The sequence below is a fragment of the Natator depressus genome, chromosome 1, assembly GCF_965152275.1.
Source record: "Natator depressus isolate rNatDep1 chromosome 1, rNatDep2.hap1, whole genome shotgun sequence".
Lineage (NCBI taxonomy): Eukaryota > Metazoa > Chordata > Testudines > Cheloniidae > Natator > Natator depressus.
In genome coordinates this window covers 81,216,581-81,235,811 of record NC_134234.1, presented here as the reverse complement: position 1 = coordinate 81,235,811, position 19,231 = coordinate 81,216,581, and the positions used below count along the sequence as shown (strand labels likewise).

The following is a 19,231-nucleotide window of genomic DNA, read 5'->3' as shown; positions in this document are numbered from 1 at the left end:
CAACTTGTTGGCACTCGACTACAAGCATTGGATCCGTGTCCGGTGGGAAATCAGCTGGACCTTTTTGGGTCAGGTCAGCTCTCCTTTTCCTGCCCCTGGGGTCAGCGCAGGGGTTGCTGCATGCTGAGGAGCCTCTCACTCTGCAGCCCACACATCGCAGCAGGGGCTGGCAGCCAGCAGGAGCAGGGTATGGAGCTGTTCCTGCGCTGACCCCAGGTAGGAAGCAGTGGCAGTTACTCAGGTTTGGGGGGGAAGGGTCGAAGGCAAGTTTGATCAGAAGATGACGTAACCTTCTCGGGTCGGGTGGGCTTGGGCCTGGATCGGGCCTGAAAGTTAGGTCCGAGCAGACCTCTAGCCAGGAGATCCCTAATATGCCTGTCGGATCACCCCCAAATGTCATTACACTTGAGAACTGAAGGGAATAAATCTCCAAAACTCAGTGAATAGTTTATCTGTCTAAAACACGGAGGATTCAATGCAGAAGATCAAGTTACATTTTTTTTTTTTTCATTTATGAATCCCTGCAAGACCTAGGTTTTTATAAGTGTGTATCCTCCTGTAGCCTTACTTTCCACAGCAGTTAGGCCATGCAAGCATGTGTGTGGTCAGCAGTGTAGAGAGCACATGAACAGTTATTGCCAAGGTATCAGGCACAAATAGGCTTTCCCATAACCCTCTTCCTTCCCCCACCCCTCCAAGTGTTTGTTTTTGGCAGCTTATGGAAGTTGAGATCCCCCCCCCCCCCCATTCTTGTCTCCAAACATACAGCTCAAGACCTTTTTCTATACCTTGGTCTCTCATAAGATCTCTTCCACATTTCTCATTCTTTAACAACAGCAAATGAGACAGCAACAGTCCATGTGAGCGCACTGTGTAGAGGCCGGGCCTCCCAAAATGTGCACTACAATAACGCTTTGCTGTGTAAAGTGTCCAGTTCACATATAGTCTTATGCGCTTGCTATATATAGTCAGAGGGAATTCCTCTGCCCATAGCTGAAATCCAAAGCTACACTCCAGAATGCAGCCTTCCAAAACGTGCCCGGGCGTCAATCCATCAGTGCACTTTGAAAAGTTCTGTAATGAATTCCTTGCAGGCAGGGCACCCATGCTGGTGTCCAGAGGATCTGTATACATAAAGCACTTAGAGAATTAAGTCCCGAGGTAATAGCAGTTAATTTTTTATCTTTTTCTGGTTTGTTGCATTCTTGTGCTTCCTGGGTTTGTAACACTTTCAGGATGAAATAGAATCCTTGCAGAAAGAAGTGGAAGAGCTAAGAGGTAAAAACCTTGGCTTGGAAGCGCAGCTGAAAACGGTTCTGGATCCTGGGGCCTTGGGTCTGTGTAACACAGATGAAGAAAGTCATCAGCCTACAGATGAGGCGAGCCGAGCTGGCCCAGAAACTGTAGAAGAATGGACCAAGAAACTTAAAGCTGCTAATGATCTGTATGAGAAAGTGAAAGATGATGTGGAAAAGTTAAAGGAGGTACCACATGTCTGCTTCTCTACTCACATAGCCGTGTAATTGTTTCATGTTATTCAAATAGGGGCCTGGGGCAGTCTGACCTTTTGAGTACTTCATAGCTCCAAAAGGAAGAGAGAGAAAAGTTGAATTCTTGTGACTATTGGCGTATCGTAGTATTTCTGCAGAGCAAGTGCCTGATGCTTTTGCTTGTTGTAGTCCATCTCACATGTGACTTTTTCAATTTGTCTGTCATCCCATGGCTCAGTAATTGGATTATACTAGCACTTGTTTTCAGTATTGAGGACCAGAGTCTTCCGGCTTGCAACAATTTATAGAATATATCTATTTTGCCAAAAAGAGCCCAGTTGCCTTAAACCAATTTTGCACTGTTGCCCTCCTTGCTAGCTCATGTTTTTGATGCAGTTTGCTGAGACAGAGTAAACTTGACCCTTTGATATAAAGACCTGAAGAAGAGCTCTCTGTAGTTCAAATGCTCGTCTCGTTCACCGACAGAAGTTGGTCCAATAAAAGATATGACTTCACCCACATTGGCCCTTGGAGCTAAAATAGACCAGCCTTAGCATGTTTAGGACCAAAAGATCCTATACTGGAAACTTTTTAAAACTTACTGCAGGGAGTGCAGAGTATTTGGGACTTATTTTGTTGATGCTTTTTAGGTTTCTTGACTACAACGTAAAACAAAACTTGTGATTTTGGAGGGGAAGAGAGACTAAAAATCAGGTGAAAACAAACTTAAATATTGTAATCTTCTAAAACACGCTCTCAGGGGCAAGGAAATTTGCCTAAAGCAGTTTGAATAAGAATGAAATTTCAAAGTTAACTTGAAGGACAAATTGAGGAAACGTAACTTGCATTTATTAAAGATGCTACCTTTAATTTCTTCTGTTTTTAATCTTGCATTGCCTCCTGGAAATTGAAGCTTTAGCATATTTAGGACATATTATCATTTTTTATGGTATTAATACGAAGGATTTATACCTTCTAAATGCTACAAAGATTCCCAGGGCCAAATTCTGCTGTTATACCAGTTTAAATCCAGGACAGTTCCATCGCCATTGATGGAGTTGTTCTGGATTTGCATCAGTGTAATCAAAAGCATATTTAATCAGAGCCAAGTTCTGCTTTCAGTTCCACTGATGCAAATCCAGAACAACTCCATTAATGGCAATGGAACTGCCTTAGAGTCAAACTGGTGTAACAGCAGAATTTGGCGTTTGGAGTCTTTGCAGTATTTAGAAGGCATCAATGCTTAGTACTAATATTGAAAGAAAACAAACAAAAAAGTAGCAGATTGTTCAGAGTCTGGTGCATAACACAAGGAACGGAGGAAGATGGGCTTTGATCACAAGCTTTATTTATTTCAGTCACAATTTTAGCATTATTTAAACTGTGTAAATACCTCCATTTAAGGCAAAGGTTCCCAAACTTGGTTCGCGGCTTGTTCAGGGTAAGCCCTGGTGGGCCACGAGACATTTTGTTTACCTGAGCGTCCGCAGGTACGGCCACTCACAGCTCCCAGTGGCCGGGGTCTGTGAATTGCGGCCACTGGGAGCTGCGAGCAGCTGTACCTGCGGACGCTCAGGTAAACAAAGCTTCTTGTGGGCCGCCAGGGGCTTACCCTGAAGAAGCTGCGAACCAAGTTTGGAAACCCTTGATTTAAGGTTGTGAATCGTAAGTCTGCTGGGTTCTCAGCGTTCTTTCCAATTTATCAAGATTGAGCAGTTTTCAAAGTGCAAGGAGTTTCTTCTCCCTGTTTTTAGGCCTTAGCCTAAGTTTAGAGACTTGGGGGGTGGGGGTGGGGGGGAATGTAGTTGGTCTAAAAACATTGCAGCAGGAAAACTTCTCTTGACATGAAGTATCTTGTTAACAAGACTGTCCACTGAACTGAGAAGAAGACATTGACCTCAATTCAAAGAGTGAGCGAGGCAATAAATCAAGAGTCTTAAACTTAACATCATGGCAGCTATGCAGAAGGAAGACGGCAAGTAGTTTGTCATAAAGGATTTACATCCATAGGATAACTAAGCTTTTTTTTTTTTTTTAGAATCAGAGCAATCTTACTCTAGTTTGGAGGGGAGAAAAGCTGTTCGGCATTAGTTTTGCTGATACCTGCACATTGTAATGTTAATGTACTTAAAGTATTTAGTCATGTGAAAAAAAAACATGGAATTGCCATTAGTACATCCGCTTAATGACTCTCTCTGCTAACGAACATAGCTCTGTTTATTTCCCTAGATAGGAGCCTTGCAGTGTATTTTGGGGATATAAATAAAAAATGTCTGTTCTCTATTCAGTTTTGTGAACCATTTCCCCGGGTAATTTTTAAGTGGTGTCCCTGTCTGAAGGCTATTTCCTAGCTGCAGTTTTCTAATGCTGTCTCTTTAAAAAGCGCAAACAGCTTGTCATATAAATATTATAAGCCAGTTCTGTTTTACTCTATACTTAATTATTTTTTACCTTTTTTTTTTTTTTTTTTTTAAGGCAAATAAGAAACTGAGTCTGGAAAATGGTGGCCTTGTGAGAGAGAATTTGCGACTGAAGGCTGAAGTTGATAGTAGATCGCCTCAAAAGTATGTAAACGTTTTAAAAGCTACAATATTTTATTCATAGACCATCTTTAACTGTTGTACAGCCTTAGCTTAAAATTAAAGTAATGTATTTAGTGTTGTGTATATGGCTTGAATGTGAATTTGGAGTTTCCCTGTCCACAGACCTGGGTGTCCACTTCAATCTTAGCAAATACATGTAACGTACGATCTCTGTAGTATCACCATTGTGTTACCTGGGCGGTACTGTAGGACTCAATGTCAGCTTTCCTTTTCAAGAAATTTCACTTCTCGTTCAAGCTGGCATCAGACTCTTTCGCAGAGGGGGCGGGATTATTACCAAGTGCCCTGCAGCACCAGGTAGTTTCTCTTGGTGTCTATGGCGTGTGCCTGAGTTTTTTGTTCAGTCAAAACTCTGCAAGTCAATGAAAGTTTTCCACATGAGTAAACTGCGCAGGATTAAGCCTCTTAAGTAGCAACTTGTCGCTGACTTCCACTGTAAATTTACCATTTTAAACCATTAAAAGTTTGAGGACAATGACATCAAAAGGCAGAGATTGTCAGGCAGACTGCGCTTCTCTGCTGAGGTTTCTATCCCATGCTCATCACGGAGGCACTACAGGAAGCATTTCTTCCGGTTCTGATCTCTTTGATTCTTTAAGTCCGATTCTGACAAGTTTGACACCAGTGTAACTCCATTGACCACAGTGAAGCTATTCCTGATTTCATGTTCAGGGTAACTAAGACTCAGGCCAAAGACACTTTCAGTACTATGTTTTGTTTTGTTCCCCTTTCCTGGCTTTGTGGTGGTACAGGATAGGTGAGTGAGCTGGTTTCCATTGTGGCTCACACATCAACTAAATTATTCTCCAGGATGAAATCCTCCTCTAGGTGGAGAGCCTGCACAAAGCCTATATGTCACTAAAGCCTGAGGTGGACTTCTGCATGCACAAAGGTGAATTTTGGCCAAAAGTCTGATAATGTGTGGGACACAGAACACAGATTGTGAGATGGGTTTTTATTTTTAGGGAGGGGGGTCCCTCTTTCTGCCACTCCTCTCCCTATCCCCGAAGGTCTCAAGATGAGTTTGCAGGGCTGGTAGTTAGCTGCAACTAAAAATATGGTTTTCTGAGCAAATCCTGGAGAAATAATTGAGATTCAAAACACTGGACCCCACAGTGCCACTCTAGGGGTTCTTTTCTTTGTTTTTGTATCCAGTACAGTGATTTATCTGAGCAATTACTTTCAGTGTGTACATAGATTTTTTTTTTTTTTGTATGCTGAATCCTCAGAAAACAGTAAGAAATGTGGGAAGCCAGCTATTGTTGCCTGTAATGGTGTCTCATTCCAATCTAAACTAAATATCTGCTTGAATCTGTTCCTTATCTTGCAGTATTACTGTTGTTTCTCCTTTTAAATCACACTGACGGAAGCAGAGCATGGAATGTAAATGATTAGTTTATGCAGTTAATACCTTTATAGTTTAATTTGCCCACAAAAAGATTTGCATTATCCCAAAGTAGAGGTCACCTTGTGAAACTCTCTCTAGTGACAGGTTTCAGAGTAGCAGCCGTGTTAGTCTGTATTCGCAAAAAGAAAAGGAGTACTTGTGGCACCTTAGAGACTAACAAATTTATTTGAGCATAAGCTTTCGTGAGCTACAGCTCACTTCATATCCGATGAAGTGAGCTGTAGCTCACAAAAGCTTATGCTCAAATAAATTTGTTAGTCTCTAAGGTGCCACAAGTACTCCTTTTTCTTCTCACTAGTGAGTGTTTTATCTAAATATTGCACCCCTAGTCATCTCAGCGTGCTTAAGTTTTCAGCAAAGGAACCATTGATGGCAGCTGCGTTGGAGATCTTTTTTTGGAAAGATCCATTTGCAATATTGACTTTGTGCCTGTAACTTTATGGGAAAACACAACCTGCCTCTTTGTTGGTTAATATAAAGCATTTCTTGTAGTGATGATATTAACGTCCTTTTTTGCAACTCACAAGTCCTGCTGAGGAATCTTACTAATGGCCTTAAAAAGAGTAAACTGGTAGCTCTACTGGCTAAGCTCCAAGGATCTAAAAGTAGTCTTGGAAGAAATTCATCTTGACCGTATTTACTTTCTACCCAAAGCGAGAGATGGAGCTGGCTATCCAGAGTATTCTGTATTTTATGATTAGTTAGATTCAAATTTGTTTTGACTGGCTCTATATCAGCTTATTAGGTATCCTAGGTACTGAATATTTAATTCCTTCTCCTGCCAGTTAAAATTCCAGTCTGAGAAGCTTTCGGTAGCATCCAGAAGATAGTGGCGTTAACACTGATTTCCCGCCCTCCCCCCCCCCGGCCATTTTTATCTTGTGGTTAATCTTGCCATTTAATTTTAAAATTTGGACATTGTAACCTCTGAACTTTGGGTAAAAAATATTTTGTTTTAACTCTAAAACAAATTTTTTCACTGTTTTCTTCCTATCTATCTATCTATCTATCTATAACAAAACTTGGAAATATTTTAATTATTATAAACAAAACCAAAACTGCTTTGAGTCTTCTAAGGTCAGTTGGATTGGTTTCCCACAGAGCAATCATGAAATGACATCTGTAATGTGTCAGGAAGAGTCTTGATATGTCCTGTAGAAAAATCAAAATTGTTCATTGTTGTTTGAAGTAGCATTCCAACTTCTCTAAACAAATTTCACTGAGAACTTCAAAATGATCTTTGCTTTCGCTAACTTGATTAAAGATAGAAACTCATGTCAGCAGTGGACTTTTTTTTTTTTTTCAAAATTGGTAGGAATTTGTCTTCAAATACGGCAAGATTGTCCCTTATTCCTATAGATTCTCTACCCCTGCAGCATCCTCTTCCCCCTCCCTGCCCCCAAAGAAGTTGGAAAAGGAAATACTGTTTTCCTAGTTCAGTTGCTGGAAAACCAAGTGGCCTTGTGAACGAATGGAAGACCCCTAGTAAAAAGAAGTATGACAGGTTGCAGTATGCACAGTATACAGTGGAGAATACATGTCCTTTCTATAGTTTCAAAACTGGACTCCCATCTCTCAGACTTTTACAGCAAGAGTGTTCTTCAAAGAGTACTCCGAGACCAACTGCTGTCTGCTTCCAGGAAAGACACCCTTCTTCAACAGCCCTGAGACCAGAGGTCTCCAGTATAATTATCTCCTGAGCTTCTGTGTGGTGGGACAAAGTTCTGAGGAAAATGTCAGTGCTCTAGGTGCAAAGGTTTTAATCTCCAGCAGCTGATTGAGGACTTGCAAACCTTATGGTCAGTTTTATGGGATGCCTCAGAAGACCTCATTTTTCTTGCCTTGTGATACTCTCCACCCTTGGATGCAAACTGACTTTGTCACTTAATTTTTTGGAGAGGCTTTGCACACACAGTTGTTTTGGCCTCTCCAACCCTCTTAGGCCGAAAAGGAGGGTTCTTTTCAGATGACGTCCAGGTGGTTCTTGGAATCCAGCTAGCAGCCTTTTTTGCTTCTTTCTGGACTCTGTTCAAATCCTACTTCTACAGCTCAGAGATAAACAACTCCACTTCGTGCAACAAATTAGGCTCAGCCATCCTTCGTGGCCTAATGGAGACCGACACTCCTCTTGATCATGTGGGGAAGAGGCGTGTGTATGTTATGTGGTTGACTGCAGTAGATGAAAGGGGCTACTTTCCAATATTGTGGCAATATATTGATTTTTGCACAAGTTCAGTGTGTAAAATCTATAAGCATGTATTTCTCTTCCAGGTTAGATGGACTAGAGGTTGAACACTGCTCTTCCAGACTTTCTGCTGTGAACCGTCAGTTCATGGAAAGCAATGAATGATAGGCTCTACCCCAAATGTCTGTTAATGGAAAGCAATGAATGATAGGCTCTGTTAATGGAAAGCAATGTTAATGATAGGCTCTACCCCAAATGTTCCTCACTGGGGCAAGGTTTCAACATCTGTGCAACTACTCTTGCTTCAGATTTCATAAAGCCACATGCTTGAGGGCTATTGTTTCTTGACCTGTCCTTGATCCTAGTGGTCTTCACAGGCTGAGCAACCCATAGGAGGAGGGGATCCACTTGGGAATCACTTCCTGCATGATCTCATCAGGGCTCTGTCCTTCCAGGAGACTGTCTGGGGAAACTTGCAGGATGTTGCTGATGTTTCAGCATCACAGTTGCTTGTTGAAGCTGGACAAAATTTCACTGGTTCGCACACTATGTTTGCCTCACTTCAGGACTGTTTTCCTAATCCACCAGCCTAGACATACTGGAGGAGAGGTACCATGTTTAATTTCCCCTGTTTAATCTCCAGACCAACAGTTTCCCTCTCTCAATTCTTGAGATTATTCAGGCACAGTTATTGGGTTTACCTAAACTCCAGTCCTCTGGAGAATTGCTCCTCCATGTTTGAGAACCATTAAGAAGAGTCCAGGTACCTGTTCACCCGCTCTTCTGGCAGCTTCATCCATTCCTTGTCGTGGTGGCTGTTTGGAAATATAATCTCCTAGATCAGGGGTCGGCAACCTATGGCACGCGTGCCAAAGACGGCACGCGAGCCGTTTTTTTTTGTTTGTTTGTTTTTTTGGCATGCTGCTGCCTGCCAGGTCCCAGCCACCAGCCCCGCTCAGCCTGTTGCCGAACCCAGGCCGGGATCCCGGCAGGCAGCAGCGTGCCATTAAAAATCCTGCCTGCCCCGGCCTGCTCTTCTCTGCCCCCTATGGGGGCAGGATGAAGAAGCTTGGTCCTGCCAGCTGCTGCTGCAGGGCAGGCAAGCTCCCCCCTCCCCCACCTCTTTCCCCCAGCGCGCTGGGTTCCTGCCCCGCCGCCTCCTCTCCCTCCCTGCTGCAGATCAGCTGATGGCTCTTGGGAGGGAGGGGGAGAAGCAGAGCCGCAGCACGCTCACTGCTCCGGGGAGGAGGCGGAGAAGAGGTGGGGATGGGATCATGGGGAAGGGGGGTGGAATCAGGGCTGTGAGCCGCTCTGGGCAGGGGGCTAGGAGCACCCCCAGGACCCTAGCCCACACTCCCAGCCCTCTTCCCTGACCCCTACACCTCCCCACACACACCCCAGCCTCCTGCCCTGACTCCAGCCCCCCCACACCCCATGCCCTGACTCTTGCACCCCCCCCCACATTCACACTTGCACCCCTCGCACCAAATGGGAGCTGCCCTTGTAAGCACTTCACACCCAAACCTCCTGCCCCAACCCTGAGTCCCCTCCCTCATTCTAGCTCCTGGCCAGACCCTACACCCCAACCCCAAGCCTGCTCCTTCACCCCCAGCCCTATGGTCAGTGCACTCCCACCCTCAGCTTAGTGCAGAGAGAGAGAAAGAGAATGGGCTAGAACCAGGGAGAGGGTAGGTACCCACTCTGTGTGGGCAGGGCTAGGATCCCAGACCAGCAGCGGGCTGAGCAGGGCCAGCAGCTGGGACCTTGGCTGGCAGGAGCCGGTGGATGGAACCCCAGACTGACAGCGGGCTGAGTGGCAGCGGGCTGAGCCGCTCAGCCCGCTGCCAGTCTGGGGTCCCGGCCACCGGCCCCGCTCAGCCCACTGCCGGTCTGGGGTTCTGGCTGCCTGCCCCTTGCCAGCCAGGGTCCCGGCCGCAGTCCCCACTCAGCCCGCTGCCGGCCTAGGTGAAGGTGAACGGAACCCCAGGCCGTCAGTGGGCTGAGCGGGCCGGCGGCATAAGATCAGCATTTTAATTTAATTGAAGCTTCCTAAACATTTTGAAAACCTTGTTTACTTTACATACGACAATAGTTATATAATATGTAGACTTATAGAGAGAGACCTTCTAAAAAACGTTAAAATGTATAACTGGCATGCGAAACCTTAAAGTGAATAAATGAAGACTCGGCATACCACGTCTGAAAGGTTGCCGACCCCTGGCCTAGAGGGTGAAATTCCTTTTCGGAACCCCCTGTGATGAGGGTAGCAAAAGTATAAATTCCTTATACGCTTTTACTATGTTTCCTTCTCATCAGTTAGTCATTCATACCCAAGCTACATATGTCACTTTTAAAACCTTTCCTTGTAAATCAGTTCCTCTAGCCTCCACTATTTTGTTATAGCTCTTACCAGAGCTCCCTCCAATTTCTCAACATCTTGCTGTGTTCCAAAAACGGTTGTATCTATGTCCTATAGAGACCGTTAACTCCCTAACGATGTGGCCTACACGTGTATGCAGCCCAGCCTACCAATGGATGCACTGGCTTTTTTTTGTTTTTTGTTTCCTTATTGCACTGCATGCATTTCTTATTTACTGTGCACTATTATTAAAAAGCCAGTGCAAGTGTTATTTGGTGTCATTGCTTTCCAGGTACCTCCTGTCCACTGAATATCTTTGTTCTATGTGCATGGGTTTTTTCCCCAGACCAAAAAAAAAAAAAAATTCAAAGATAATCCTGTTTTCTGCATGTTTTAACATGAGTCCTTTAGTATTTCTCTTACAGCTGGTGTTGTGTTGCTACGTACAACATGATACCTGCTGGAACATTCGTACCTACATACAGGGTCAGAATGGCAATCTCAGAAGTTGTAATAAATTTCTCCTGGACATCATAGGGATCGCTTTATAATATCTATATCAACACAGTGGGCAGAGAGATACTCCCAAGTATGGTCCTTGCTTCAGCCATTCACAATGTGGATGGATTGCTGCTTTTGGTCACTGGGACCGATACGCTGCGGTTGCTTATTATCTTATCTTTCCCGAGTTCTAATTTTTTCTCCTTCTTGCTTGCAGATTCCCAGTAATCATCCACAGTGATGGAATATCAGTGCATGAAAATGAGACTACTCCCTTTTCTATCTGCCAACTCTCATTTTGCTAATACACTTCTAATATGCTCAACCCCCACACTGAAGATCCTCCCTAAAAAGTGAACATTCTTGTTTATTGTTCAGCTTCAAACCTTGGACCCTCCTCTGGGAAAGGGAAATTCCTCTGTTCCCGTTCCCCAGTCCTCTTATAGTAAAGCGTTCCAGTGCCCAAAAGCATTCAGCCAGAGCTGGTGTAGCTTAATTATATAAGGACGAGACTCGCCCTGTAACAATCAAGAGTGGTTTCAGGAGTTAGTAATTAGACTAATTTACCTTTGAAGAAGAACATTTGGCCCATTTTTCACATTTATGTGTTAAAATGTCAATACCCAGCTATTAAGAACTGGTCAGTGCAGAGCACTAACCTTGCTTTCACTAGCCTCCATGCCACTTGGTCCTGTAATGCTCTAAGGAGTCTTATTCTTTCAAACGTAGCATCCCCTTTCCTCTCATTCTGTATCTTTCATGTTCATCCCACTTTCCATTGCCTGCCCCCCTCACTCACTTCTGGTTACACCCTGTCTTCTGTTGGTCTTGTGTTGTTTAGCCCCTTCTGTCACCCATATTCTATTTTTTTTCCCCCTGCATTCCAGTGTCTCCCTGCTTACTTCCCTCTCCTTTTCCTTCTCTTCCTCTCTGCCAGGGACAGAAGAGGAGCTGCTGCTGTCTAGAGCTGTGGCAATGTAGCCTTCCATCTTTGGGGAGGAGGTGCTGCTGCTGAGATGAGGGGGATCGTGTTACATCTCTTTGTGCTCTGCTCCCCCCCCACACACACACACCCATGCCTGCTTCCTGCCACAGAGCAGCTCTTCTCCTCTCTCCTGCCCCTCACCCTCTGTGACTAGAGGACAGTTGAGCAGAGGAGCTGCCTCACCTGCCTTCAGAGAGTTCACAGCAGCCCAATTAAGCCTCTTCTCCTCTCATCCCCCCATGAATCAGTCCATGGACCCCCTCAAAATCTAGGAGCCCACATGCTTCAGAGGCCCTAATAGCTAGCCCCTGAACAGCTGCTATGATATTAATAATTGCAGTGTGGTTTAAGTCTATTGTCATGGGCTTTGCAGGGTTTTGTAGCATATGCACCACATTCCCTCCCTCACTCCACACCCTGTGAGAGATCCCTGTGTTTCATGGGTGTATATACTAGAGGGCTGTGGGACTAGTTGCTATTTTGATCTTGAATTCCTGGCTTGTCACCTCGAAATCAAAACCTCCATGTTATTTTAGGTTTCAGAGTAGCAGCCGTGTTAGTCTGTATTCGCAAAAAGAAAAGGAGTACTTGTGGCACCTTAGAGACTAACCAATTTATTTGAGCATAAGCTTTTGTGAGCTACAGCTCACTTCATCGGATGCATCCGATGAAGTGAGCTGTAGCTCACAAAAGCTTATGCTCAAATAAATTGGTTAGTCTCTAAGGTGCCACAAGTACTCCATGTTATTTTAGTGCTTTGTATATGGTTAAAATACAAAGGGCTTGTTTGCTTTAGTAGTTTATTATACTTACTCTGTACAAGTTTAAACTATGCACGTACAGAGCTACGGGCATAATTTGGTTTGCAGAACAATTATTACTGAGGTGATTTGGGAAGGAAAGAATCTAAGATGAGTTTGCTGGACTGGTAGTTAGAAAAGAATAAATTTTATTGACTTGAAACGAAACAGACTTGATCTGGAGTTAGTGATAGACAGTAAACGTGAGTCCGAATTGCCTTTATTTTTAATTGTCACTTTTCGTAGTGAGAACACACGTTTGAATCTCACTTTGATTTAAATATGACAGGGCTACTGAAGTATAAGTTGCAGTAATATCTGCAAAGGAATGTCAGTTCTTGTTACTCAACAGAAATACTTACAGCTGGTAGCTTTTTGCAGAGGTAGATGAGGAACTGGCTGTTTAACTTCTCATTGCCAACTTTGACTTGAAATATTTTTTGAGGATGAAACTTGACTGAAGAGAGAACTTGAGAGAGGGAGTGACTTTCTATATTTCTGTTGTGTGGGACCATGTGCATGGACCTCATTAGGCTGTCAGCCTTCTACGCCGGCGGGGGGTCAAAGGATGAATTTGAGACATAGGAATAGTGTAGATACAGGATTCCTTTATATATTACTGTTGGGTTTTTTAACATTGAAAATATTGGAGACAGAGTCTCTCAACAAGCATTATTAAGTACTTGCCCCCAAAACATTCACATTGCATATCTGCAGTTCTGTTGATGAGTTTCTCATGATATCCACAAGCTGGAAAGTGATTCTCCTGAAAGCGTTCAAACCTATCTATATACTTGGCACACTGCCTTAGAACTCGGATGTCAGACTTGTTTTGTTTTTTTTTTAATCTTCAGATCACAACTTTTTTTATTAAGACTGTCCAATGTGTGGACAGTCACTAGAACCATGTAGAACTTTTCCTGGCCATGGAGTAATTTACTTAAATATTTGAACTAATATGGCTGGCTGGGGGAGGAAAAAATAGTATGGAAGCCTCGAAAATTTGGATTTTAAATGCACACCAGTCTCAAAGTAGAGATGGAAAGTTGCTCTATTACTTTGATGTTTCATTGCGGATGTCACTATTTGTAGGTGGTCTGTATGATGCTCCTTTTTCTAAAAAAAAAAAAAAATTCCCAGTCACATCTCCCTACAACAATTAACATATTAGCAATGCTGCTTGCTTTTGAGTGACAAACGTCATTTTTTCCTGAGGACACGTGTTTTAAAACTTGCACTTGAGAATACAGTGCTTTCTCTTGGTAAGCAAATCTGAGGTTGTCGCTAATGCCATTTGCATTAAATAAACATATTACACTGTTCTTCCATTAAAAAAATTGCCAGGTATGCATATAAATGTAAAACATGTTTAATTTCTATGTTAAAGTGTCTGTTGCAACAATCTCTGGAAAATTTTGCTTACTCTGCATAAGCAATTTTTATTTCTCTCTGGTGATTACACTTACCTTTTAAGCTAATCATGACTTTAGATTGTGTGTGTGTGTGTGTGTGTGTGTGTGTGTGTTGCCATATCAGATGAGACACTGCATCTACTGTGCTACCTTATACAGTGGCCTCTACCAAAGTCTTCAGAGGAAGTAAAAATAAATACAGCACAGGCCCCCTGGCCTGAGAAGCAGGGAAAAATCTTTCATGATCCTTGCAGTGCTCCGATAACTCACTATGGAATATCTGATTATCTCTATTTGAGTTTTGAAATTTAAGGGATAAAACAAGCCAAGATATGTTGACATATTGTATTTAATGGAACATAGTGAACTTGAAATCTAGTCTGTTTAAAAAACAATGAGTGAAAAGTGGCATTGGGTATTCCACATATCTGCGTCACCTGCCAACATATGTGGATTTACAATCTGTGTTAGTATTTCTTTTTTAAAACATTTTTTCCCTCCCATGCTACTACATATGAAAGACCCACACCATAGGGAGAAACTGACTAACTATACCGGGAAAATGGTAAAACTGACTATACGCAAAGTAAACAAAATTCAGATAGTGTTATTCTAGGTTGACTGTCTCCCTTTAAACGCATGTAATAGCGAAGTTATTCCTTATTTACAAAGCAATGCATGGCTTAATATGGAAAGCTTGTCTTGTACTGGTTTGCCACTTTGACCTGAAAATGAGATTTGTAGCCAATTCCGTAGGTGGGTGTAAACCACTGTTTCCTCCCTCTCGTAGCACCAATGTAGTAGTTGCTGTATCCAACTTCTTCAGGGGTTCTGAGCACCCCAGGCTTCCATAGGCTTTGGTTGTAATTGTTAGCATACGCCACCTCTGGAAAAACAGTCAGCTGGTGTTCAGGGATCAGAATTCAAGAATCAAAATCTGACTCAGTCCTTTGTTAGCAACACACATGTTGCTCTGTAGCAATGCCTCTGGCTGTTTCAGAGATGATATTCGCAGGCTGGGGATGCACCTGCATTCAGACCTCAATGGCCTGAGGGTTGTGATATGTAGGGCTAGGAAACAAAAGTTCGGGGATGGGAAAGAGGTTTCTTGTGGTGCCAAAGAGGCCTTATAGGCACAGTCTCTGTGCCTGGTAATAGTCTGCTGTAAGAGTGAATGTAAATCAGTGCTTGTGCATAGGGGGGAAAGTAAGTATCCCAGTATAAATAGATGTGGTTTTAAAGTGGCTGCAGGTTTTTCCCTCCTCATAATATCCAAACTTAATTTGTTTTCTTTCTGTAAATTGAAAGTCTGAGATGGAGCAGGAGATTCCCTCATGCCTACCTGTCAGAAGTAGGTTAGAATTAGGTAGGGTATATAGATGACCTTTCCCAGAGGGCAGGTGAAGCTTTCAAGTGTGGGTGGGTGGGAAGATGGGTATCTACACTTTCTTCTGTAACTTTGCAAATGAAAATATGCTCTAGCTAGAAATTGTGTGAACACATTATATGCAACTCTTGCAATCACAAATGCCAATTTTATATATTGGAATCCAGGAAGTGTAATTAGGTTGACATTACAATAGTAAAACCTATAAAACCAGGTAGCACTGAACTAAGTTAAAGTACATGTGAAGCCCAAGGAGAGGCTAAGATGAATGTAATTCAAATGGTCCAAATAAGTATTTAAAACCACCTCTAAGGATTGTTGCAATTTCTGAATTTCATATGGGCATTTTATATTTGACAAGGTGACATTGTGTAAGAAATGTATTGTAAAACTCTGCTGTACTGCAGGAAAATGATTGAATGTAAATATTTCAAGATGTGGACCACTGTTCAAATGTTCCCATAAATCTTTGCCATTGTTTTAGGGGATAATTCTTCATGCATATTTGAGTTGAATTGATAGATCCAGCCCCTGGAAGGGTAATCTTCTGCTTGTTATTGCTTCACTATAACTTTGAGTGGTAGATGTGTTTCATGTATTCACCTCCACCTATACAATATGATTTTTTTTTCATTACTAGCCAGTAACTACAATCCTGAATGGGACTGTATTTTTACTTTCAAATTAACATGGTGTGTGTTGACAGTACTGTGTCTTCTTGAAACTAAATTAGGAAATTTATTTGTCAAGATTTGAAAAAACATAGCACATCAATTCTTTCAACATAATATTTTCTCTCTCCACATTTCTTGTAGGTTTGGTAGGTTTACGGCAGCTGCGCTGCAGTCCAAAGTAGAGCAGTGTGAACGTGAAACGAACCGTCTGAAAAAAGCACTGGAAAGAAGTGACAAGTACATAGAAGAACTGGAGGGTCAGCTTACACAGCTGAAAGGATCAAGTGGAGAAACCCAAAATGTGAGTACTGTTAGTGAGAGAGCACTTTTCACAGATAATAAAGGAAATGAAAGCAGTGAAGAAGACATTGCATCATTGAAAAGCCAAGTAGAAAGACTAGAGAAAAAGACTTTAACTACCAGCCAAAGTCCTGGCCATCTTGAGCAATTGACAGGTAATGGACTCTTGGATAGCGATGGCGCTTGCTCAAACTCTGCTAGTCAAGACAGTTCAAATGGGCCAGACACACACAGTCGTCCAACAAACAAAGAACTATTTTCAGGGTGTCAGGACGTTCTCCTGGATATAGCTGCTACAAATATGGATGCCTGCTTAGAACGACAGTGGGATAAAGGTGAGGATTGTGCACCATATAAAGATGAAGAACTTTATGAGCTTCCAGAACCATGTACACCTTCTTTGTCTCTCAGTTGTCTCCAGTTGAACACCCCTGATATCAAAGAGAGTCCTGTCGTAAAACAAGAGAGTACAGGGAAGCCATCTGCCTTCCTAAGGAAACTGGAGTTTGATGATTTTTGTGACACTTCAGATGATTGCAACAAAGGTTCTCCAGAATATAGTGCAAGCCCCTGCAACAGCCAGAAGAAGGTGACTTCTTGTTTTACTTCAGCAAAGCCAGTGTTTTGGGATAGCTGCTCAACAAACTATGCTGAGAACTTAGATTTTGAAGGTTCAGAGCAAAACGCAATCACTAGTCATTCGGGAGAGCCATCAGCAAAGTCCAGCGATAAGCATGAACTTCTTTTATCTAAAAGATTACATACTATCCGCTCTTCAGAAATGAACCGCACGAGAACGTCCAGTGAAGCATCCATGGATGCTGCTTACCTTGATAAAATTTCTGAGCTGGACTCCATGATGTCTGAATCTGACAATAGTAAGAGTCCCTACTACAACTTTAAGTCCTCTGAGCTTGAGAATCCTTCAAAGTCAACACAGTGTTCTGAACTCCTGAATGAATCAGATAAGAAGCTGGAAGAAAGGAACAAACAAAACAGTGTAAAATGCCCTGAGTCAAGTGACCAATTGGTAGACTGGAAACCTGCTACATTTTCAATCCTCTCTCCAGCTGGACTAGATATGAGTGAACACTTCCCATTGTTTTCAGGCCGAAATTCGGAAACTAGGGAAAGCAAACCTCAGAACTGTTTATTTCAAAGAGAGTTTTCCCAAAGTTTTCTTTTCAGTAACTCGCAAAGGCTATTTGAAGAACAAAAGTTTGGTTCCTCTATTTTTAAGATGTCATCTGAGATTCATAATCTTCACAACCAACTTCAGTCTCCTTGGGCTTCTTCCTTTATTCCTGAAAAGAAACCTAAGAGTGTCAATCAGTCAACCAAAAGAAAAATTCAAAGCAGCCTTTCTAGTGCTAGTCCCTCAAAAACTACTAAAAACTAACTCTCTTGTTAAATTGAAGTTAGTAGTCTTAGTGCCAACATGAGAACATTTAAAAATGCCCAAGTGAACTTGATTTCTGGTTAGTTCCATGTGACCTGATTCTGTCCCTTTTGACCAAGTGAAAGCTGAATGTTCTCTCAGCACCCCAAATTGTTTCACTTAAAGAACCATTCAGAGCTTTCTTCTTTGATGGAAGATTTTGTTTTGTAAATCCTTACTTTATTTTTTTTTTTTTAATGGTCAGGTTATGTGAAGTTCTCTTTGAGCAGCAGTTATGTCCTCCTTGAATATGACCAATTTTAAATGTTCTTGTTTAAACCAATCCTTTATGTGGGAAAGAACTTGCTTTTAAAAGTTTAATTTCCTAGGCTACATGGTAATGGTAATTCTTGTAATGCTGCTACTGGTATTAATTGTTCACTTGCCATAAAACACTGTAAAATCTTGTTGTAAAACTTTGCTTCCAGAGGAAACTGCTACTGCTGCTTAGACCTATTTGCATGGCACTGTTCTATACTGAAACTGTAGTTAAAGTGTGTATATAATGCAGGAGCCTCTCTCACTTCAGTGTTTCAGCATTTCAGTTAGAAAACCTCTCTTCCTTAAGACTGAAAACAAGGCGCTTTTTTTTTTTGACGTTAAGCACAATTTTTAATTTAGTTTCCACAAAGCATTGTTATTCAGAACATGTTCAGTACGCCTGTGTAGACCATAAAAATGGGTTTGTATGCTAATGACTTGTTTACCTAATGTGCACTGAACATTTTACATTAATACTGTACTGTTTTACATTAATACTGCATGCTTTTCTATGTGAATTGAATAAAAGATGTCATAAGCACCATAATCTTTGATGTTGCCTCAGATATTGGACTAGCACAGGAAGAATTGGGAAAGTTTTCCTTTTTTTTTGTAATTTTGAAAACTGTGTAAAACTTTTATAAGACTTAGGTTACAATTTTTGAATAAATTCACATTATCTTCCCCCTCCCTGTTGGATGCATTGCCATTCTGGTGTCAGCGTCAATGCAGTTGATGGAAATGGGTTTCAGCCTTTCTGGAGGTGACTTTTCCACTAAGTACTGAGTAGGTCAACATAATCTGATGATCTGTTACAGACAGGAGACCCAATTAAGCAGCAAAGCAAGATTGGTCTCTGTGCATTACAGTATACTTTATTGTGTTTAAAATTAAATATGCTTTTTATCTTAGACATGGAATTGTCATTCTAAACGGACCCCATGATGGCATTTCTTACAAATGGGCAGATCATGTCTATCGATGGATCAAGGACAAGAAATCCATAAACTGTCTTTAGCCCACCTGATTAGAGGGATATGCAGCTGGAAACTCTTTGGACTAACACTTTAATAAAAAGATTGTGGTTCTGTCAACAATTGGACCTAGAACATATTTTGCATTTTCTGTGTACATGTTCAGCAACAAGTGTGGCTTTACTTTTGTACAAATATCTGTTTCAAAATGTTCACCAATGCCACAAACACAGTATCCCAGTCGCAGCTACAAGCCCCAGTACTAGACACCAACCTAGTCCGTAGCACCTCTTACTGTAGCTAATGCTGGGTCAATCCCCCAAGAAAAGGTATGTTTGTCAATGTACAATTTTAATTTATACTGTTCAAAAATTAAGGGGCCACCCTGTTCTGGACACTAATTCTGAGTGTCCCTAGTTAATTATGTAAATCAGAGGATTACTTTGTGTTAGCA

General features: G+C 42.1%; 1 protein-coding gene across 1 annotated transcript in view; it reads left to right on the top strand.

Moving 5' to 3' along the window:
* OBI1 (ORC ubiquitin ligase 1) overlaps positions 1-18,404 on the top strand; it is a 32,541-nt gene extending 14,137 nt beyond the window's left edge. Inside the window, exons 4-6 of the mRNA XM_074962344.1 lie at positions 1,236-1,484; positions 3,966-4,054; positions 15,946-18,404. Coding sequence (XP_074818445.1) covers positions 1,236-1,484; positions 3,966-4,054; positions 15,946-17,503 — 1,896 coding nt within the window. The 3' untranslated portion in view covers positions 17,504-18,404. The remainder of the gene's footprint in view (positions 1-1,235; positions 1,485-3,965; positions 4,055-15,945) is intronic.
* The last annotated feature ends 827 nt before the right edge of the window (positions 18,405-19,231 follow it).